The 23881-nt window shown below is 40.4% G+C and overlaps 1 protein-coding gene across 2 annotated transcripts in view; it reads left to right on the top strand.

Annotated features, from left to right (window-relative positions):
- Positions 1-23881, top strand: part of LOC147711508 (tyrosine-protein kinase STYK1-like) — a 346279-nt gene that overhangs the window by 300396 nt on the left and 22002 nt on the right. For both annotated transcript variants that reach the window (XM_086922199.1, XM_086922198.1), the window contains exons 8-9: positions 4184-4224; positions 8026-8122. In XM_086922199.1, coding sequence (XP_086778325.1) covers positions 4184-4224; positions 8026-8122 — 138 coding nt within the window. The remainder of the gene's footprint in view (positions 1-4183; positions 4225-8025; positions 8123-23881) is intronic.

The raw sequence follows: 23881 nt of genomic DNA, 5'->3' as shown, positions 1-23881 counted from the left end.
CTGTGTGAGGTGGCGTACTGGGCAAAAATACAATGGACTGTGGCCCAGAGTTTATTTATTTATTTATAAGGTTTTATATAGCGCGGACTAGCCTGATGGGGGTATCAGAGCATTTTACAAAAGTTACATCCACAGAAAAGTTGCACGCTAGTCCCATATAAATGAGTATCTAAGAAGAGATGATATATGTTGTTAGTTCTTGTAGAAGGTCATGATTGTGTTAGTCATTCTCGATTAGATATCAACATGGCTCTTGGTTGATGAGTAGCTTCTAGTTGGTATCAACTTGCTTCAGGGCTGGGATCAGAAGAGAGCTTTATTCCTCAGAAGTAGTTTGACTTCATTTTTGAATGAGGTGGTGGAGGGGTTCATTCTGATTGCTTGGGGCAGGGCGTTCCATATCCTAGGTGCTAGGCCAGAGAAGGTGCGTGTGTAGGTTTTCTTTTTCCTACATTTTTGTGGTTTCAATAGCAGGGTGTTGGTGCTTCTCAGAGTTCTGCTATTGCCTGATAACTATGAATTAAAGCAACTTCCCCCTTTCATGTTTGTTATTTTTTTTTCGATTTCAAAAAGTTTTATTAGAGAAATTTTACATATGGCAGTGTGGCTAGAGCCTCGGAGAACACTATCCACTTTTTCTGATAGGCACACCTACAGGCTTGGCACCAGTTTTTTCTATATTCTTCCTTTGAATCACTTATCATTTTGTCCACTTTCCAAAAGCAATCCTCTAATCTCTGGCGTGCCTTGATGAGCTATCCTGCCAACATTCTTTTTTAAACATCTGCAGCTTATCATTTACTAAAACCATGCTTTTAATCAATTTTGGTATATAGGCTTTGCTACTTTCTTAAAGATGTAGGGGCAGATCTACAAGAAAGTACTGCAGCCTGGCACCGCAAACCCTTTGGCTGCGTGATGCTGCAGCACTTTCAGAGCACAGGAATGCGGCATATTTACAAGAATATGTAGCTTTCCTGTGCTCTACCCTGCGCTGGCGCACAAACAGCTGCCATGCGCTGACGCAGGTACCCTTGCACTATGGTGCAAGGATTCCTGCGTCATGGGGAGATTGTTTTTGTGCAGGAAGGGGCCCCTTCCTGCACAAAAACAATCACTAAAGGCTTTTTCCTCTTTCAATGGGTGCTGTGGAATGCAGCACACATTGAAAGAGGAAAAAACGAGGAGAAACAAAAACATTTCTCCTCGTTGTGCCTCCCTACGCCACCTCTAGGGTGGTGTAGCATTCAGACGCGTCTCCAGATTTATGATTTCTCCTAAATCTGGAGATGTGTCTTGTTCCATGGGTGTTGCGTGGGAACACCCACAGCAACACCCATGGAATGCCCCGTTCACGCAAAGTGTTGCGTTTGAAGGGGCCCTATTTACAAGGAGAAGAAAAGTCACGCAGGGTGGCTTTTCCTGTCCTTGTAAATATGGAGGAGCCCCTTGCACTCCGCCATATTCACGAAAAGTGATCTACTGGTGGCGCAGAGGCTTGTAAATCTGGCCCAGTAGGCGTGGGTGACTTATTATGATTTACATTTAAATCCTAGCAGGATTTTGGTGGTTTTTGAATGTTGACTCCAGTGTGATTAGTAAACTCTGAATGTTATACCCTACACATCGGATGTCTTAGTGAAAAAGTTGCCCTTTGACCTGAACAAAGAGCTTTCTAGTCTGTCTGACATCACAACAATTCTACAAAGCCACTGTTTTCATCTAAGAAGCCTTGGCTGTATTACATCTTATCTCTTTTTAGCAAGTAATGGTCCAGTGGCGGCTCCTCAATGTGGGTGGGGGAGCTTGGCCCACTGCTTTCTCGCAGAGCGTGAAGCAGAAACATAAAGTAGTATTATAAATACCATTTTATGTTTCTGCTTCTCTTGTGCCAGAAAGCAGAAAGGTTTGCTCCAGGGCAGGGGAGGAATGGCTTGCCCACTGTTGTGGGCGGTAACTGTGTGTTTGGCTCCAGGGCTGACCAAATCAGGCATAAGCACTCTGCCTTTTCTCCATGTAGGCTGCATGCAGCCGACATGGTGAAAATTACCTCCACAAGGACGCCTGAGTGGTCGGTGCCCCAGCCAATCACAACACTGCCATTGCAGCGTTGTGATTGGCTTAGGGGAGGTGAGGGAGGCTGCCTGTTCCCTGAGTGGAGGAAAGGACGCGGGACGACGCCGGACCGGACTGGCCAGCGAAGGTAAATTTATTTAAAATTAAACCCCCCACGCAACACCCTCCCTGCACGACTTCCTCCCCACGTGACCTGCCTTCCCTTGCGCACTCCTGCCCCCCCCCCCCACCTGCCAGTAATGCTGGTCGCGACTGTAATGGTAATTTATGTCTAGGTTAGACTAAACCACTTGCATAACACTTGAGTGCAAAGTCCATGTGCTCATAATTATGTTAGGTAGGACCTGTCATTGCTCAGTCTCTGCAGCGATGTGACCTTTTACCTGGCTGACATTCTACCAGAGAGCAGAGCCTAATATCTTCTAGGTGGTTTGGCTGGCTTTTAAGGCAAAGGACCTTCTTTTTTGTCAGCTAGCTTTTAGCACTACACCCCATTCTGTCCCATACGCTCCCAGCAGCTGCTGTTACTGTACCCTCACGTATGTCCACTACCTCAGAAGGTAAAGAGAAGGGGATTTTGGTTACACAAGGAATCCAGTCTAATTCTCTAGATTAACTCAGGAATCACTTCTTGCTATTTCCAGATGAGAGTCCTGAAATTGGTTTGTCTCTTTATACCTGTCCATCCTAGAGTCTGTGAGGTGAATGCTCGGACATAGTCCAGACTTGACTAAAGCATGCTATCCAGGGCTTCCAAATTCTTCCATTCATCTACTACAAAAGGCCCAGTGAGTTTTTCAATGCAAGAAATTCAAGAGGGTCTTACAGGCTCATCGTACCCCCATTGTTTGGCTGATCCCAGCCAAGGTACATTTAGATCCCTCTGTCTGACAAGTAAAGTTATTTTACAGTATATGGCGGACCTCTTTACAGATCAAGCTTCCAAGATATGTCTGGACTTGTATTCTGCACTTTTCCTCACTATGCCTTTATGCTTTTCGCACACTCCAAAAAGATCTAGCCATGGTGATTGAACCTTTTCTGTGATTATGCCCTCCACTTGGAATGACCAACAACTGTGCCCTGGTTAAAAATAAATCTTACCATACATTTCACAAAGCATTACAGAAATCTCTTTTATTAGGTTCATGGAGAGACAGGTGCACTTCTTAGTTCCATGAATCGTCTGGGCATACACTTGCTCTTTGGAAATCTGAATCTTTTCCTTAATTCATTAAATCATTATTACTCTCTGACTTCATGCTATTTGGTGTACAATTCTGCCGTCTATGAAATGCTTACACTGGAACCTCCTACATACATTGTATACAGAAAGCAATATTGTTTGCCACTTTATTCCCAGCATTTGCAAAGGCAATAGGGTAGACTTTCGGGTTATAAACAGCATTCATGAATGTCTTCGTTTAGCTATTCTAATACTTGTGTACAGTTTGTAGCCAGAAGAGAGTCAATCTTCTGATTTGTAGGCATACATCAATGACGTATCAAGGTCTATCTTTAAGTGTAGCCAACAACAAATAAAGATGCATGTGCGATGCACCCTAGTGTATACTGACTTGTCTCATCGGTTTACCATAATTAATAAAGAAATCTTGTAAGGATTGCAAAATGAGAGCACAAATTGTATTTACTTTCTTTTAAATGAAGCAAGAAAGGTTCCAAATATATTGCAATATTGTGGCTTTATTGGCATTCATGATTTGTCAATCCTTTAATAGATCTTTACTGGCCAATGCATTTTTCATGACATACACAATCAATTCCTCAGGGTCACATTATTTGAATCACAGTGTAACCAATATTCAGTGGTGCCAAAACTTTGTTACAATCAGCTTACGTACTCTTTCTGTTGAAAACTGGGCGTGGTGTCTCCTGATCAATAATATCGAATTTACTGTACAGTGCTAAAACTATAATTCCTTGGTTTGGAATTTTACAAATTGGGTTATATTGTGATTCAAATAATGTGGTCCAAAGAAAGCAATTGGAAGTAAAAAGAAATTAATTATTATAGAAAAGGCTAGTTAGTTTTAAAATGTAAAGGTCTGTTGTATATGTTTCTAACACTAGTTTTAATCTTTTTCAGGTGGTCATTTGGGATTTCCCTTTATGAAGTGGTCACAATAGGTAATTTCAAGCCCTCGGAATTGTTACTGTATATTTTGATGATAAACAAACACAGTATTCTGCCACAAATAGCTGCACTGAAACCATTTACTGTATTGGTTGTATCCTCTTTATTTCTATTATTTGACATTTTACATTACAATCTATAGAAAATATTGTTAGACTAAAGAAAGGAAGGCTGGTGGGAACAGGGATTGGCTACACAATGTAAAACAATAAAGATCATTAAAATATTTAACTTTTGGATTCTAAAAATAATACAGTCTGGTTAATATATAACTATTTTAACTTTGAATATCACCATTATAGAGAATTTTAAGTAAATTGGATGTGGGATTAATAGTCTGTGTTGATCTCATTGAGTGAAATGGATCTCGATATTGTGAGTAAATAATTGGCTTTTTTGTTTGATGCTTGTGGGCAGGGGTTTAAGCACAGTCAACAGTCAAGGGTGTATCTTTAATTGGGATGTCTCTAGCCATAGTGAAAATACAATTTACAACATGAAACTGTGTTCCAATAGCTTTTTGTTTTACTGTTTTAAAAAAATAATCACAAAGACTCTAAACTGAATGAGACATTTTCTTATCTTCTGAAACCTTGCGATCTAAAAGTCTATTTTGTAGATTTATTGTTTCGACATTTTTATTTGGTTTTGAAGGAATACAATATTGAACACTGTAGATGTTAAAGCTAAGTTTCCATGGAGACTGCAGTGTGTTGAGAGAATTCCTGATTTGCCACAATGTGTGGTATTTGTGGAGAAGCAGATAAATTATCACTCTAATTCATAATATAGAATTGATGAGGTTCCACCACAGCATTACATATGCTGTTATAGAAATCTGGTGGTATAACATGTCTCTTTTCATTTAAGCAACGTTAAATAAGCTTTTGGCCTTCATGTCATCCAGGCTCTTATATATCAACACATTTCCATAATTGACACACACTTGGTAAAACCCTTGATAGATCAGGCCCCATATTAAGTGACATAACACAAATAAAGTGGCGTGCTACCTTCTGAAAAGCACAACTTACCATTGCTAGTTTACCCTAACTCAATAAGTCAATAAACTGGGTGAGAGGATTGAAGCCCTACATATTTGGGTACCCTGATTGGTTCCTTCTCTTTATTTGGAAAGAAATCTGTTGCAGAAGGAAAGGTCATGCAGCTTTAAATGTTTTTCTTCATACATAGCTGTTGCAAATATGATATAACTCAATTCTATACTTCTTTCTGTCTTCAAGTACTCCCATTCTACATCTGTACCTGCTATTTGTTATTCCCTTTCCTTGGTACAATTCCATGACACTTTCAACATTGGTAATTGCCTATTAATTTACTGAAAATTGACAGCAAGACCGAGCCCTGGCATGAAAAGTAACCACACTGTATGTCCTATGGACAAATTGTGCTCTCTCTCTCTTTGCATTAGACTCTTTGGGGCAGATTTCCAAGCCCCTTGCAACACATTTACGCCACCGTTGCGTCACTTCTGTGATGCAACGGCGGCGTAAACCTTGTGCCATGTTGCGCCGTATTTACAATGTGACACATCTTGGGAGATGTGTCACGTTGTAAAGCCCTGCGCCACATGAAACCTGCGTCAGGTTTCATGTGGGCGTTCCGGTGCAGGGTGGGCGTTCCCTCACAGGTACGCCTTGTAAAATTGACGCAGTGAAATCTACAAGATTTCACTGAGTCACTTTTACGCCCATGCTACGTCAAAACCCTGCTCCAGCTTGAAGCAGGCTTAAGGAGTGACGCAGCATGTTAGACATAGGGCACCCCGAGCCTTGCTGGAGCCACGTCGCGCTAGCGATGCGACTCCAGCAATGCGCCACATTTACGACAGGGGATGCAACACGCATCTGCCCATCCGTGCGCCATGGCGCCCCTGTTGTTTAATTATTTTGTCCACCATGAGTGTGGAAGGGTATACTCAGACGTGAGTCCCTTGCTCATTGCACCATCAGGATTCAAGCAAGCCGGTCCGAAGACGGCTGAAATGCCAGAAACCGGTCCCCGGTAGCTTGTTTCCTTCCCAGTGAAAGAATTGGCTTGGTAGTTTGGTTTGCCCTGTTCCCATGATGCACTGGGCCAGGGACAGACTAATTTGCATATAGCCAGGTTCTGAGCTGGGATGGTGCAGTGAGCTAAAAAACGGTGTTGGATTAAGCCCTGATCTCTTGACTGGGTGAGAGTATTCTGCTTAGCTCAGAAACTCTGTCCATCACCACCCCCTGTTGTTTAATTATTTTGTCCACCATAAGTGTGGAAGGGTTTACTCAGACGTGAGTCCCTTGCTCATTGCACCATCAGGATTCAAGCAAGCCGGGCCAAAGACGGCTGAAATGCCAGAAACCGGTCCCCGGTAGCTTGTTTCCTTCCCAGTGAAAGAATTGGCTTGGGAGTTTGGTTTGCCCTGCTCCCATGATGCACTGGGCCAGGGACAGACTAATTTGCATATAGCCAGGTTCTGAGCTGGGATGGTGCAGTGAGCTAAAAAACGGTGTTGGATTAAGCCCTGATCTCTTGACTGGGTGAGAGTATTCTGCTTAATTCAGAAACTCTGTCCATCACCACCCCCTGTTGTTTAATTATTTTGTCCACCATAAGTGTGGAAGGGTATACTCAGACGTGAGTCCCTTGCTCATTGCACCATCAGGATCCAAGCAAGCCGGGCCGAAGACGGCTGAAATGCCAGAAACCGGTCCCCGGTAGCTTGTTTCCTTCCCAGTGAAAGAATTGGCTTGGTAGTTTGGTTTGCCCTGTTCCCATGATGCACTGGGCCAGGAACAGACTAATTTGCATATAGCCAGGTTCTGAGCTGGGATGGTGCAGTGAGCTAAAAAACGGTGTTGGATTAAGCCCTGATCTCTTGACTGGGTGAGAGTATTCTGCTTAATTCAGAAACTCTGTCCATCACCACCCCCTGTTGTTTAATTGCATTGTAAATGCGGCGCATCAGTGGTGGCGCATCAGTGGTTTTGCGTGTCGCATCTGTTCTGGCGCATCCCTGCTGATTTGCAGAGATGCGCCAAAACTCGTAAATCTGCCCCACAATTTCCTCATTCAGGAGTCACCTCTCTAGCACACCAAGGAGCAGCTTCCGTTATGCTTGCAACACTTATTCTCCCTCTTTTCTATTAACATGGATTTTTGAATACCAAACTGGGGCATTTCAAGGGCATGAACTGTCTCCTGTAGCTCGCCACTCTTACAGTCTCATTGAAAACCCATTTTTCATCTATTTGAGGTGCACACACGGGTTGCTGAGCAGCTCACGAGCTCTTTTTCTTTGCTTCCTTTGGCAGGCAGGGTTTTATCCAGGGCTTTTATCCATCTCTACTGCTGTTTAGTGCCCATATTGTTTTGATCGTCTTTTTATGGCCCAAAAGCCTCCGTGCAAAGGAAGCATTCTAATGAAAATTGCTCAATGGGTTCTCAGTGCTATATTCCAGGGTGCTCCATTGTCTGTCTTGGAGTGCCAGATTTTTAAGGCAGCGACATTTCTCTAAATGTGTATATGCTAAACATATGGCATTGAGCCTGCCCTCTAGGACCGACATTTGAGAAATCTGCTCTATGTTTTTGCTGTAGCTTTTTAATAAATGGTTCTTTTCCATTACCGCCCTCCCACCACCTTCAAACATTAAGGTGCAACTGTGCCACATTTAACACTTTCGTTTCTGATTTATAGTTAAGTATTATGAAAAAGTCAAATATCAGGAAGTTGAGTCTGTAGTGCTGGCTAACTGCAGAATGTGACTGTTCATTGTCCTCTTTTGTTGTAGGGTCCCCGCCATATCCAGATCTAATGCCGCCTGAAGTTCTCCCCAGAGTGCAGAGCGGGCACCGCATGGAGAAACCGGTACAGTGCAGCAAACTTCTGTAAGTGTTGTATATTCAAAGCGGAGGCTAGTATGATTCTAAAGACAGTGCAAGGGAAAACAGCCAGAGATGCATAAGTTATAAAAGGGCTGCATACATTTATTTATCTGTATTTTGTGCAAGGGAAAATAATGTCGTGTTTTCCACATTCTTCTAATATGGTTAAATATTATTTCTCTACAAGATTCACTTAATTCCAATTCACTCTCTTTATTTTACTGTCCGAAAGTGGATGTTAATTGCTGAGTCCATGACAGTGTGGTTCTGGTTTCCAAGGAGGCTACAGTTCTTGGCAATACAAAATTATGTTGACCCCTTTAATTACTTTTCATAATTGCTAGAGCAAACCTTACATTTCAGTTATTTGAGTGTTGGCTTGTCTCCTTCACCCCAAAAACGTCCAGAATAAATGAAAATTGTTACTGATGTATTCCAAAGTTATATTTAACTTCTAGGGCCTAATACACAAGCGGTTTATTTTACAATTTGGAAATAGGAATTTTTAATAAATCACTATTTCCAAATCGCAAAGTAACATGTACTAAGGCTTGTCATTACCAAATGCAATTTGTTAATGTATACTATCACATTAATATCGATTTCAAATTTGTGTTTTAGTGAGCGTGGCAGGTCTCCTTCACCCAAAAAACGTCCAGAATAAATGAAAATTGTTAATGATTTATTCCAAAGTTATGTTTAACTTCTAGGGCCTAATATACAAGCGGTTGATTTTACAATTTGGAAGTAGGAACTTTTAATGAACCACTATTTCCAAATCGCAAAGTAATATGTACTAAGGCTTGTCATTAGCAAATAGCAATTTGTTAATGTATACTATCACATTAATATCGATTGCAAATTGTGATTCATTTGTCAAAAATTGTGAACTTTGTAACAGCAGTACTTGATGTCCTTCCAGATCAAGGAAGTGTGCCAAAAGCATTGTAGCTCTGACTAGGAGAGAAGCACACTTATCCAACACACATCAGAATATTGGCCATAATGGCACGACAAGACCCACAAGAGAAGAGGTGGGAAGAAAAAGTTAGAGCAGTTCAGTGCCAGGAATAGGAGATCCTGGTTGAACTTCGTATCACTGAAAACAAGAATCTCTTTCAGAAGACCACACTCACCATCCCAGAAGCCAACAAATACAAATAAGGAGGCAGATTAAAAGGGCAGATTGAAACTGTGGGAGTTTCCTGGAGAAATGAGGAGGAAATCGGTAAACATTGGTATGTCCTAAGCTCTAGGACCAAGGAGCAAATGGGGATGTATGTTGTTACAACGCATACTTTTACAACGCATACCTTTACAACGCATTTTTTACACCGCAACATCCATTACAACGCATTCCATTACAAGGCACGCCATTACAACAAATTCTTTGAAACTACCTTTACAACGCATTCCACTACAATGCATACTACATTTACAACGCATACCATAACAACGCATACCATTACATTGCATGTATGGTAAGTATTGGATAGTGTAGGGGTAAAAATTTCTATTCTAGCTCCAGGGGGGTGCAACAGTAGGGTAAGTGTTGGATAGTGTAGGGGTAAAAATTACTATTCTAACTCCAGGGGGTGCAACAGTAGGGTAAATATTGGATAGTGTAGGGGCAAAAATTACTATTCTAACTCCAGGGGGTGCAACAATAGGGTAAGTGTTGTATAGTGTAGGTATGCGTTGTAATGGTATGCGTTGTAATGACTGCGTTGTAATGACATGCGTTGTAGTGGTATGCATTGTAGTGACATGCGTTGTAATGGTTGCGTTGTAATGACATGCGTTGTAATGGATGTTGCGTTGTAAAAGTTTCGTTGTAAAGGTAGTGCGTTGTAAAAGTTGCGTTGTAAGTGTTGTTTCCCAGCAAATGGCTACCTGGATGCATGAAAGTGGAGAACCAAACAGGGGACCCTGCACTGAGCCTCTACCTTCATCAGTGGTGCAGCTGATAGAGTCAACTTTCCATCCAGGCAGCGACTGGAGTATCATATATCTATCAGCTCCAGGACAACATACACCAGGTGTATTTAAATTTGAAATTTTATTTAAAAAAAATACCTTTACAAATTGTGCTTTAATAACTTAAAACAAAACTCACTAAATAACTCAAAATACAAACTTTAGTAAAACATTCCTGTTAGAAAGTGGGTTTCTGGTTGCAGAGGTAGGCACCCTGTCCAAGCAGGAACCGCAATCCTAGTCATGGTTAGTCAGATTCACACCATAAATTTACCTGTACTCACCCTCTAGTAGCTTGGCACAGAGAGTAAGGCACAACTTAAGAGACAATGTGTAGTTGTGCAACACATCAAATAGTAACACAGTGAAAACACCACAAAAAGACTTCACACCAGTTCAGAAAAATAGAATATTATTTTATAAATAGAACAAGGTCAAAATGACAAAAATGTATTACGCAGAAGTCAAGATATGAATTTTTAAATATTAAATATAAAAATAGTGCTGAGAAGTAATAAGCTCCTAAAGAGTTAATTGGTTGCGCCGCACCAGACATAGTCAAGAGTTCTGGCCAACCATAATGGAGCATGAGCCTGATACAGGACCATGCAGTCCCCGCTGAGCAAAAGTATCTTAATCCTGGTCGCAAACAATGAGATGCGAAGTGCAGCTGAGCGATACATCAGTGTTGATCCCGGAATTGAGGAAATGAAATGATTTTCTCCACGCAACAATGGCATGCACCAGTTCCTAAGCTCAAGTGCCAGTTCTGAGATGCGTTGGTTCGGAAGCCGATGTACGCAGTCGAAGGGATATGCTGATCGTCCTTCTGAAATAGCGGTGGTGCAGTTGTTCCGTTGGCAATGCAATTGGGGAGAGAATCTGGCCTGATGGCTATGTCGGTCAACCTTGGGGCTGGGGAACCGAGTTTGAGTATCTGCAAGGATGTTCAACATTCTGTGATTCTGGCCAAATCACGTAATCTCCCAGTGCCTAACAAAATGAATGCATTCATCTGTAATGTAACTGGTGCTCATGTAGTCCGAGCTATTTAAAACTCCACACAAAAAAAATAACAAATGTGCTGGTTCTGGTTCTGAGATCGATGTGCTGGTTCTGTTCCCGCAACAGCAGCAATGCGTCAATTCTGCTCTCACATTAGAGGATGCATCGGTTCCGCTGGAGCAAGCACCTGGGTCCACTTCCAGTGAACCAGACACAGGAGCAGGATGGAAGATTTTTTGTCCTGAGTCTTCTGAGAACAGGAAGCTAGTGTGTAAGTCCTTGGAGTCCATCTTGGTCAAGTGATGAAGGTCCAGTCAGAGAGAGCATCAGACAGCATGGCAGCACAGCAATGCAACAGTCTTCCAGAACAGCAGAGTGGCAGTCCTTAACACAGCAGTTTTTGGCCAGTTGGTTTCAAGTCAAGAAGTGTACTGAGTTGGTAGGGTCAGAGGTCCAGTACTAATACAGTATTAGGTCTTTGAAGTGGAGATGACTTCAAAAAAGAGTCTTTGAAGTGCCCAGAGGTGCTTTCTTCCTGCCTTGGTTCCAGACTTATTACAGGAGGGTATGTAGCCCTTTGTCTGTGGAAAGGGCCAAAGTCTATTCTGGTGTAAGTGTGAGGCTGTGCCCAGCTACTTCCTCCTTTCCTAATAGGAAGATGTATGAAGCCACACCAGTGTTATTTTGTGTGTGGCTGTCTAGTGGGAATACTCAAAGTGAACTACCACCCAGCCTTTGATCAGAGAGAGGTATCAGACACCAATGGCTAAAAGCAGTAAAATGCCTAAAGTTCTAAAAGTGCAATTTTCAGAATAGTAATGAAAATCCAACTTTACGATTAAAGAGGATTTATCATTACCATTTCATAGGTAATAAACATGACAACTCCACCTTCTCTCAATTAGGAATTGCAGCTTATTAAATGTAATAAGGAAGCCACAATGTTAGCTTATGAGAGGGGTGGGCCTCTCATCAGTGTACATGTAAAATGTAAAAGAACATGTCCTACCTTTTGATTATACACCACCCTGCCCTACATGGCTACCTTGGGCCAATTTTAGGAGTGACTTGTATGTAATAAAAAGGGAGTTAAAGGCTTGGCAAGGGGGTCACTGTAAACTGCACACACAGGCTCTGCAGGGGCGGCCTGAGGCATGCTTAAGGGCTACTTGAGTGGGTGGCACAAGCAGTGCTCCAGTCCCAGTAGTAGCATTTAATTTACAAGCCCTTGGCACATATAGTACACTGTACTAGGGACCTACAGGCAATTAAATGTGCGGACAGGGGATACGTCAATCAAGCCATGTTTAGGGGAGAGAGAATTTTCACTTTAGCACTAGTTACCCATGATAAAGTGTCCAGAGTCCTAAGTCCAACAAAAAAGCAATCAGCAAAAATGTTTCGGGAAGACCACCATAAGGCTGTTAGGTCTAACAATTCCATTTCCGTTCTTATCTACATCACAGACAATGAATGAGGGATACTGTAGTTCTTGTTGACTGAGGCTTTCCTTCAATAGAAATGAAAATATATAATTTCCTTTTAAAAGAGATCAAATAAAGCTGGATATTTTTATTGTGACTAAATATTGTTTTATCAGTTTAGATATCATTAGCATTATTCAACTTGCATTTTGTAGGTAATATCAATTTACAGAGCGATATCTTACATCATTATACAAACAGAAATGAAACTAAAGTAGCTGTGTACCCACACACAGCCAACTAGCCAGAAATGTCAGGTGCCAAGATTTCAGTTCAAGAGGGCAGAGGGAAGGGGTTAAGCTGTAAGTGTGGTACCATTTGTGTTGATCTTCAAGTTATCTGACTGTGAGGGAGGAGAACGGAAACTCTCGGCAATGGCGAGTGAGAAAGCTAGACCTCTAACCACCGCAGTAGTCAGAACTTTCACATTAGCAAATGCATTGTCTAGTAGATCATTTTTAACCATACCACACAAGTCTCTTTGGCTGTTAATTGTTTGTAACTGTTTTGGCTCTCCAGTTTTGTAAATAGTTATTCTTCCCAGCCCAGGGTACTTTGATTTTTAGATCCAGTATGGATTCCTCCCATAGTACCTACCTAAAAACAATTATTTGGCTTTCACTGTTTAACCTTTTTATCTTTTGTTGGATCACTTTATCAGTTGCAATTCGTTGGATTAAGATTCTTGGGCATCCTGGGGAACACCATTGGTATCCTCGTTGACACCTGATCTAATGATCATATCATTCACCCAGGATTCACATAAGCTTGCTGGGTTTGTTGTGGCTAGAGAACAATGTAGATTCTCCAAGTTTTACTGATCAGAGAATCTGGATTTCATTAAAGACATGAAGGCTAGCATTATGCATAACCTTTTATTGTCAATCCAAACTTCAGCACTTTAAAGCATTTTTTTAAGTACACCCAAAAATCCAGAATAAGAACATCACCACAGTCCATAAAAGCCAGAACACAGCCGCTATCTTCTTCTTTTAGAAGCTCCAAGACACTCCCTGAACTTCATCCAAATAAGAAGACTAACACAGACATTATCCTCCTATCCAAACTCTTCCTTTCTTCTTCCATCTCTGATCTCTAAAAGTTCTCTGTCTAATAAACAAAACGTAACCTCAAATGAATACATTAATTAAGATTACACGTTCCAGTTATATTTTATACATTTCAAACTTTTCTCTTTACTCAAATACATATTCTCATCCTCCCTTATTAACTTATTTGGGAAGGGAGGGAGGGATAATGCTAGCCTCTGTGTCTTTAATTAAATCCAGATTTTCTGATCATTAAAACTTAGAGAATCTACATTTCATGTCAAGATTGGAGGCTAGCATTAAGCATGTTCAAAGCTGTGATAACAGTATGTGTGAAATAAAGCTCCCAGGCATACAATGAATTACACAATAGATTAAACAAACAAACTAGTGCAGTTTAGAAAAAATACATTTTTAATATAATTAAAAGAGGAATAATAAAATTCAGTGCAATTTAGTCAGACTTGATAAAATAACAATATGGTGATACATGTGTATTCACAAAAAGTTTAAAAAGGTTAGATGGCATCCAGTCGACGCGTTTCGACATTAAGAATATGCCTTCATCAGGACTTTACCATCAATTTCTGTAAAAAAGATCATAACAATGTTTTAATATATTCGTTTCCTATCATCAAATGATATAATTGTACTAGTTTCATGTTTGTTCACAGAATTCTATTGGTAAGAAAGGTATTTAAAATTTATGATATACCGCTTTTTATAACTAAATATCAGACACCTATGCGTATACCCAAAAACACTAGAACAAGCCCTATTATGTTTGGTGTGTGCTGACAGGGAGATTCACTTCATGGCAATATATTCACATGGTTCAAACTTATACCTTTTCAACATGATACATCTCAATGTGATTTAACAATGGTAGAGACCAATTTCATAATCACAGATTCAGAGAAATAGTATAGTGCTTGATTATTCTTTTTTCATGGTACATTTACTCATTTGAATTACATCAATTTCCATATGACTCTTGTTCTAACAAAACATATCAGCTTCTGGGCACAAGAATAGACAAAAGATAGAAAGAGAAGACGGAAAAATACTAGTAATGTTTTATATCTTTCTTCTATATTAACCCTTACTATAGTTAACTACCTAATTCCATGATTGTATGCATTTTATTTTCTTACCTAAAGTAGTACTCGTATACAAGGACAGTACTATATTCTTGTAGCATTGATTTATTTAAGGTCCAGAGAGATGACACTTCCCTATAAATAAAAGAATGAATTTTAGCTAGTGGCAGCTGTATTCTTATTTCATGTATGGGGGTGGGCATGATTAAAATAACTTACCCCTAAAGAGTTATGGCACGTTCCTCATCTGGGGTCTGTTTTTCGGTGTGGCACCACGACTAATGTAGTTTTATACAGATAGAAACCTAATATTATAAAATAAAAATGCAAAGAAAAGGACTTATATTCTCAATGAGGCTACCTTAATTTTTACAGGCTAGATACAGCTATTGTTTATGCTTACCAAGGATTATTCAAGCGATGTTTCTTAAAGTTGCCACTCATTCCTCATGATGTGGTATTTAACCATTTATGTGTGTATATATCTTTTAGGCGTCGTGTCTACTGCTCAGTTAGACTGCCGTTTGCTTATTGCGCCTGATAACAAAGAGAGAGGGCAAGGGGTTTAAAACCTTTTTCTTGTTCATTCTTTTCCACACTTGCGCAATTTTGTTTTAAGGTAGAAGCTTTCCATCGCTGTTCTGCAGCGCCACACCTGTTTTTTCTATAACCGTTATGTCCTTGTATACGAGTACTACTTTAGGTAAGAAAATAAAATGCATACAATCATGGAATTAGGTAGTTAACTATAGTAAGGGTTAATATAGAAGAAAGATATAAAACATTACTAGTATTTTTCCGTCTTCTCTTTCTATCTTTTGTCTATTCTTGTGCCCAGAAGCTGATATGTTTTGTTAGAACAAGAGTCATATGGAAATTGATGTAATTCAAATGAGTAAATGTACCATGAAAAAAGAATAATCAAGCACTATACTATTTCTCTGAATCTGTGATTATGAAATTGGTCTCTACCATTGTTAAATCACATTGAGATGTATCATGTTGAAAAGGTATAAGTTTGAACCATGTGAATATATTGCCATGAAGTGAATCTCCCTGTCAGCACACACCAAACATAATAGGGCTTGTTCTAGTGTTTTTGGGTATACGCATAGGTGTCTGATATTTAGTTATAAAAAGCGGTATATCATAAATTTTAAATACCTTTCTTACCAATAGAATTCTGTGAACAAACATGAAACTAGTACAGTTATATCATTTGATGATAGGAAACGAATATATTAAAACATTGTTATGATCTTTTTTACAGAAATTGATGGTAAAGTCCTGATGAAGGCATATTCTTAATGTCGAAACGCGTCGACTGGATGCCATCTAACCTTTTAGACTTTTTGTGAATACACATGTATCACCATATTGTTATTTTATCAAGTCTGACTAAATTGCACTGAATTGTATTATTCCTCTTTTAATTATATTAAAAATGTATTTTTTCTAAACTGCACTAGTTTGTTTGTTTAATCTATTGTGTAATTCATTGTATGCCTGGGAGCTTTATTTCACACATACTGTTTACCCTGTCCCAGGATATTAATCCTTATCAGGGGGTCCTTGTTGCTAACATAGCAAAGCTGTGATAACACCACCACTGAAACAAGTTCTGTAGGCTTCATATAGAATTTCCAAAATACACCAGCATTAGACCATTCTGCAGCCTTCAGAATCTCTTCAATGCGACCACCACATGCAAAAACATTCCTTGCCATGGCTCCTCTTACTGAATGTGCTCCAAATTTAAACATATCCACTCCTGGTTCTAACTTACACAATTTCACCCAACAACCAATAGTTGCTGCACTTATCGCATTAAATGGTTTAACGTACAAAATCAATAACTGATTCACTCCATCTCCCCTAAATTCCGCCATGCTCCTCAAATCTTGGGTAAAAAATAGAAGATGACATTGTCTTAGTTCTTTTTGTTATATTAAAAATCACCCCATCCAAATTATAAAATCTATTACTCACCTCTGAGGGACGAACATCTGAAACCCTTCTGAAAGATATTAACCACAAAAGTGTAGCCAATTTGCTACTCAACTGCCGTAAGGAGAAATACCTATTGCAAGGCCAACTTATTATCTTTTTCAAAACTAAATTCACATCCCATAAATGACTACACCTAGGCTTTGGTGGTCTTCGTAACTTTATCCCTTTCATTACTCTACAAATCAAAACATGTCTACCTATTGAACAACCTTCCACTGGTGCATGCCCTGCTGCAGCCGCAGATTAACAGTCCTATAAGAAAAACCTTTTTAAAACAAACCTGTCAGATAATTTGCCAAAACCACAGAAGATGCCTCCACGGGATCCACCTCCCTCTCCATGCCCCAACTAACCGATTTCCTCCATACTCCAATATATCTCAGCCTCATTCCAGGTGCCCAAGATTGCTTGAGCAGCTCCTGAGCCTGTTCCGAAAGCCCTTCAAACTGCTTTCCAACCCTGAAATCTTCCAAAGAAGAATGCTCAAGGTACCGTCAACGACTAACGGAGGAATCTCTCCTCCTGGCCCTATTAATGTCTCCTCAGTCATAGGAATCAAGAAAGGCTCTTTCACTACCAACTCTAGCAACCCTGGAAACCAGGGCTGAGCCTCCCAAAACATAGTTATCAAGACTACCTGACAACACTGCCTCCTAACCGTCAACAGCACCCTCTGAATCATTGAAAACAGTCGGAACGCATAACCTTGAAATTTCTTCCAAACCTGCTGAAAAGCATCCACTGCTTCTACCTGTGGATCCACTATCCAGATGTAATATCGTGGCAACTGAAAAGTTAAATTTGACACAAAAAGATCCACCACAAAGGGACCCCAAACTTCCTGAATTCTTCTGAACACATTCACACTCAGTTTCCACTCGCTGTAATCTCGGAGATATCTCAATTTCCAATCTGCTGCTACGTTTAACAGACCTGTAAGGTACTCTGCCTGCAACCTGATTTTCTGTTCCAGACAAAAACTCCATATCTCTTTTGCCACTTGTGTTAAATTTCTCTATTTGCGTCCACCCGGACGATTCCTGTAACAAACTGCTGACACATTATCCATCTTTAACAGAACATTGCAATTGTTTAATTTCTTTACAAAACTCTGTAATGCAAAAAGTCCTGACCTCATTACCAAACTATTTATATGACTCTGGCTCTCCATGGCCATATGCCACCTGTCTCCTCCTGTTCCAAACAAGGCCCCCAACCAGTAAGGCTTGCATCTGTCTTCTTTAAAATCTGGACTAATACCAAAAATTGCCCTGGCATTCCAAGCTTACCAGCCACCACGCTAACTTTCCTCTGCTGCTGCAGTAATCTGAATTTGATCTCAATATCATATTCCCTTTCTCAGACCTTCTGCCTTCAACCTCTGCAAACGTCTGTAGTAAAGAGGTCCTGGAAAAAACGTCTGAATTGAAGATAAAAACAAACCTATTATCCTCACTAAGGTTCGCAACGAGATACATCTCCTCTTCAAGACCCGTTTCACTTCTTTTTTTATTTTCACAACCTTTCTTTCTGGTAAACTGTTATATTCCATATAGGTACCCCAATATAGGCTCAGGTAACATTGTAACCTTTCACCTGCACTCTCCCCTACATTACACACATAACGATTCCTGGGGACTGACCTTTTACCTATATACGCAGGATTTTCTAGTTAAAAACCTCATACATTATGCATGAGGGTTCTTGGAAACTCATCAGGACTGCCATCTCCTGTATAATTACTATATATAAAGTTAATTCCTGAAGTCATCCTAAGTCCGACAAGTGGCGCAGCAAGATAGAACCCCGGGGAGACCTTTGGGTATATAAACATTGCATCTTGCTGAGACAAACAGAGGAGATCAGGACTTCCCTGCTGACACACTGATGTGAGAGCTGAAGCTCCTGCATGCAGATACTCCAGCTCGCAGTGCTCTAAACATCCCTTGCAGTGTGTCCCACTCAAGACCAAGACGGGGTCCCACAGTCTCTCACTTCAGGTAATGGGGTTGACATTATCCTAGAGGGATTCTTGACTTAACACCTACATACATGCTAGGTACACTTAGGTACAACTAGTTAGGATACCATTGTAGGAGTATGCATTTTATTGTCATGCATTTTATATACTTGCCTGTATTCATGATCATAGCAATATGGTGAAAATCTACCATCCTTTTACTTTCTTAGTGCTTCTAATCATTTATATCTGTTACTGTCTAATGGTTGATTCATCACACCTATTTAACACTCGAATTCTGACTGTTCAATAAATGCTTATTGAAAAATGTCCATACGTTGATTCTGTGTATCTCTCAGAGACTAAGTGAGCACAAGTAACTGAGTGTAAAGTAGTACACTGTTTCCACTGTCCTGAGGAATCAGGGTTGTCATTTTCGATAGTTGCCAAGAATTACTCTCTCCTTGGTAAGAGGAGTTTATAGTGGCACTGTGAGCTAGCTGGTACACATGCCAACATACCCGGTGGGAGTGTCTAGAATCAGTCTGACACCAATCCTACAGTGTATGTTGTCTGAACGCGCAATTCTGCTCTCAAAGTATTGACTTGGAAACCAAAAAACTCCAAATCTTGACAAGGTTCTAGAACCGATTTCTCTAAAATTATAAGAAATCCTAGAGACTCCAGAAGTTGACGTGCCAAACCCAACTGATTCCTCAACTCCTCCTGATTCTGAGACATCAGCAAAAAAGATACATAATCATACATACTCCTCTTTCCCTGAGATATGAGGCCAGTGGCCTTAACACCTTTGTAAAACACCAAGGCCCAGATGCCAGGCCAAATGGAAGACATACAAACTGATAAAGGACTCCCATCCATCTGAATTGTAGATATTTGCAACTCCCTTCTTTTATTGGTATTGTAAAATACACATCTTTTAGATCCAGTTTTACCAAGCAATCTTCTTTCTCCAGAATGTCTCTCAACAAATGGATATCCTCCATTTTTAAATGCCTGTAGACTAGGTACCAATTCAAATTTCTTAAATTTTTTACAGGACGCCAACCTTTGTCCTATTTTACCAAAAACAACGTACTCATAAATCCCATACTTTCTGAAATTACTACCTCTATTGCTCCTTTCCTTAATATACCTTGAACCTCCTTACTTACCAACTCCTGTTGATCCTCCTGAAAAACTAACTCTCCTGGTTCTGTCTCCTGAACCGGGATCTCCTTGAATTCTATTGAATAACCCTGAACTGTCTGTAAAACCCATTGATCCTTTGTTAGGTTCCTCCAATTTTTAAGAAAAATCTTAATCTTCCCTCTACCTTTCCTTGGGTAAAACCAAAAATCATCCTCATACCTACCATGATTTCCTTGTCCGAAGCAAACTCTTCCTCTGGTTTGACGTCCTCTTCCCCTCTGAGGATAAAGCCCAGTTGCTGACTGGAACCCCTGAATGATGGTCTTACAAAAGATTGATATTGGGGCCTCCTATTAAACCGGTTGGAGAAGGGCCCCCTTGCTCCAGCCCTACAAAAAACACACCCTCAAAGACTCTCCTTAGAGAACTTAGTCCCTTGTCAAGGCTAGTGAAGGTGGACACATATTTTCCCATTCCTTTCACTAGTCCTTCTTCAAATAAATAACCTTTTGGATCCTCGCTAGGTTCCTTCCTTCTAAAATCACCTAACTTGGGGATGATTCGCATGAGAAAAGCCTTTTGTACTTCAGCCGTAATGGCCGCATTAGCATTCCCAAGGAAACATACCACTCTTTAAGACCAACCTCTTAATAGTTCTGTATCTACAGAGACTGAATTTGTCTTGGCTTCTTCAGCCATGTTCAGTATTCTAGCCAATGGACCTATTACATGTAACAAATGATCCTGGCACTGCTTTATTGCCCTCTACAATACTTTCCTGGGATCGCGACCTATTTTAAACAAAAAACGTATCAGGTCCGGATCCAGATCTGGTGTTGCGCATGCCTTACTATCCAACACCGGGCGAGAACACTCAGCCCGCATTACAGATCTAGCTTCCTTCTCCAGTGGTTTCTTTATACACATCCCAATAAACTCTACCACATGTGCTAGTGGCCAACAGTCTGCGCTTCTTGAGTGCCTAATTAAATCCGGGCTGAACATATCAGCACCCTGAGGCTTCTTTACTAACCCCTTCTCTTTCCTTCTTTTCTTTTCTTTATCATAATCTAGAGCCCATTCTTCTGTATCCATATTGTCAAAAACAAAATTATCAAAATATTCAACATCATGCCCCTATGAATTATCTTCATCATCAGGAACTTCCTGAATCTCTTGTGTGCCGCCAAGGACACCCTCTGTTGTGCTGCGCTGAGCACATTCTCTTTATGTGATGCCAAGAACAACTCTCTACAAGGCCCTGAACCTATCCTCCTCTCTCTCTAAATTCTTTCTTTTCATTTTCCTTTTTCCTATCATGCTAGAAGCATGACCAACTTCCTCCTCCTCCAAAGACCAAAATTCCTCATCTGAAACATCTTCCTTCCTTTTTCTCTTAAACACTGATCCCAAAACTTCCTTTGCCGAAGATCTTACCTCCGCTACTGCCATCGTCTTCACTAATTCATTGCTTGTCTCCTGCTCTATGGGTAACCCTTGCACACGCATAATCTGTTCTAAAAACTGTACCTCTCTAAATTTAAACTTCCCTTTACAAATGTTCATCAAGCCGCTTCATTTGCCTTTTTTTCACATAAATACTTCCTTTTTCCTTTTTTTCATTACATATCCGATATAGCATGCCTTAAACTAACTGCCTCCAACTGACACAGCTACTCTGAAGCATCTCTAGGGGAACCACCTACTGGCAAAGTCTTGTTGCTTTTAAAAAATGTTTTTTTTATTTATTCACACTCTCCTCGGCGAAACAAAACACCTGCGTCGCCTACCACGGTGCACACGTCTCTACGGAGACCACAAAAGTCCGCCTCAGATCTTCCCCCCTTTTAAGTACATAAACGTGTACGTTTTATTGCCAATGTCTTACATCACCTGCTCTGAAACTCAAGGCGTGATTTCTACGCAAACCTGCGCTCTGCAGAGCTCTGCCTCGTGCCCTCAGCGTTCTTCCTATGCCAGCGGCACGTGGCAGACTTGCCCAAGGTAACAAACTCTCTAATTTATTTTAAACATCTTTTTTTGAAACCTTGAAAAATCTTTAAATACTTAATACTTCCACTCGTTCATACTCTCCCAGTATTCGCTCCATAAAAACATCATGAAAAATACCCCCTATCCCATAAATTGGAAACTTACTTACTAATTCAATACATATTACCTATTGTAAACCATTATCTATATTTTCATATTTTAAAAAAAAATATGCAAATTTAAATATATACACAAAAAGAATAACAGGAAGATAAACCAATGAAGTCCTAGCAGATACTTAACTGACTGGAGCAGCAAATAAAAGAGGAAGATGGCTGCTGTGTTCTGGCTTATATGAACTGTGGTGATGTTCTAATTCTGGATTTTTGGGTGTGCTTAAAAAATGCTTTAAAGTGCTTTAAAGTGCTTCAGTTTGCAGTGGCAATACAAGGTTGTGCATAATGCTAGCCTCCGGGCTTGACATGAAATGACACATGCCATATTTGAGTAGTATCTGCTTATTTATGTTATGTTATGTTATGTTATGTTATGTTATGTTATGTTATGGGTGTCTTTTATTGCGCTCGGCTACTCCGAAGAGTGTCCCGGCGCATTTACATAAACCCTTTTCTTGGGCTCATTAGCACTGTCTCCATTTACCACCCGAGAATGAGTCAGTTTGCTAATCTGCAACTCAGATGCTGTTCCACCGTGTTTGTTTTCAACTACTTGCAAGTGCAAGCGCTCATGTGTTTTCTCTCTACTTTCGCCATTTCCCCAAACTTTCTCTTGTGAGGTATTCAAGTAATTGATACACCCAGAGAGATTCAGGAACAGCTGGCACTTTCAGGAGAACTACATGTTTGCTCAAAGCTTGGCACCAGCATTGACTGAAGCAGAACCATCAGATCAGGAAGACATTAGGCTATCTGTAACAAGTGGTTCTGAAAATACTAGTACAGCAAATAAAAAAGCTGCTTTTCGACCATGATAGCCAAACATTCTTCAATACCTACCAAATCAAAAACCTTTGTTATTCAGCTACCACTTATCTATCTCCACAAATGTATGGGAACAGGAAAAAATGTTGCTGATTCGGCGGACTCTACAGGCACACTGGGGAATTCCTGAAACATGTTTTATCTTCAGATCTGGTATGACCTGTGGTAAGTTATTCCTCTTGACTCAGAGCACACAGGTGTACACAAAGCCTTAAAGAAATGTGCCTTCAAGGTCTGTTAAAAGGCTGGCATGTTGATAACCATGTCTAGACAAAATGCAAATATGCAAGTTGAAATGGTTTGCAACAATGAGCTGTAGCCAGAAACCTTGCACATTTCCTTTAATAGTAATTGTATGTTAGATCATTTTGGCATACCTCTACTTCTGTGGCTTTTTCTGCTTCCTGTTCTAGGGGTGGAAGTTGGGGGTAGGGCTCCTCACCATCACCAGGGTCATTACTTACTGATACTATAGGCATTCACTTCCTGAAGACTATATCCTGCAACATGGCACATATGACTATGATTTTGCAACAAGGAGTAAGATCATATTCTAGGATAGCCCCCTTCATGTGCAGACAATGGAATCTGCCTTTCAACCCACCAAATGTCAGTGCTATAATAGGTATAGTTTGCTTCTGAGCAGCATTATATCACCTCAGGCCATAAGCACTATCACCTAAAGTGGGAAGGCATGCGTAAAGAACAAACTACTAAATAGCTTTACTAAATAGTGTATCTTCGTGTATCCTTATCAAGCACCCACCCGTCTCCAAGCTCCCTTTTCCCTAGCCGGTCATACGTTGCACAGTGACATAAGTCATAGGAGTTGTGCAGGCTTCCTGGATACTGAAAAACAAGGTCAGTGATAAGGCATGTGGCATTGCATCCCACTTCTGTATCCGGGGGGTACTGGCTGGTAATTATTTCTGTAAAGAAGTGCAATACTTGAGGTGGGCATAGGTGGACATGGGTTCCATCCATAAATCTAATTACATTTTGGAATGATGCAGTAGCATACAATTGGACCTT

This window comes from Lissotriton vulgaris, chromosome 5 (assembly GCF_964263255.1).
Source record: "Lissotriton vulgaris chromosome 5, aLisVul1.2, whole genome shotgun sequence".
Taxonomy (NCBI): domain Eukaryota; kingdom Metazoa; phylum Chordata; class Amphibia; order Caudata; family Salamandridae; genus Lissotriton; species Lissotriton vulgaris.
This window is presented reverse-complemented; position numbering and strand designations above follow the sequence as displayed.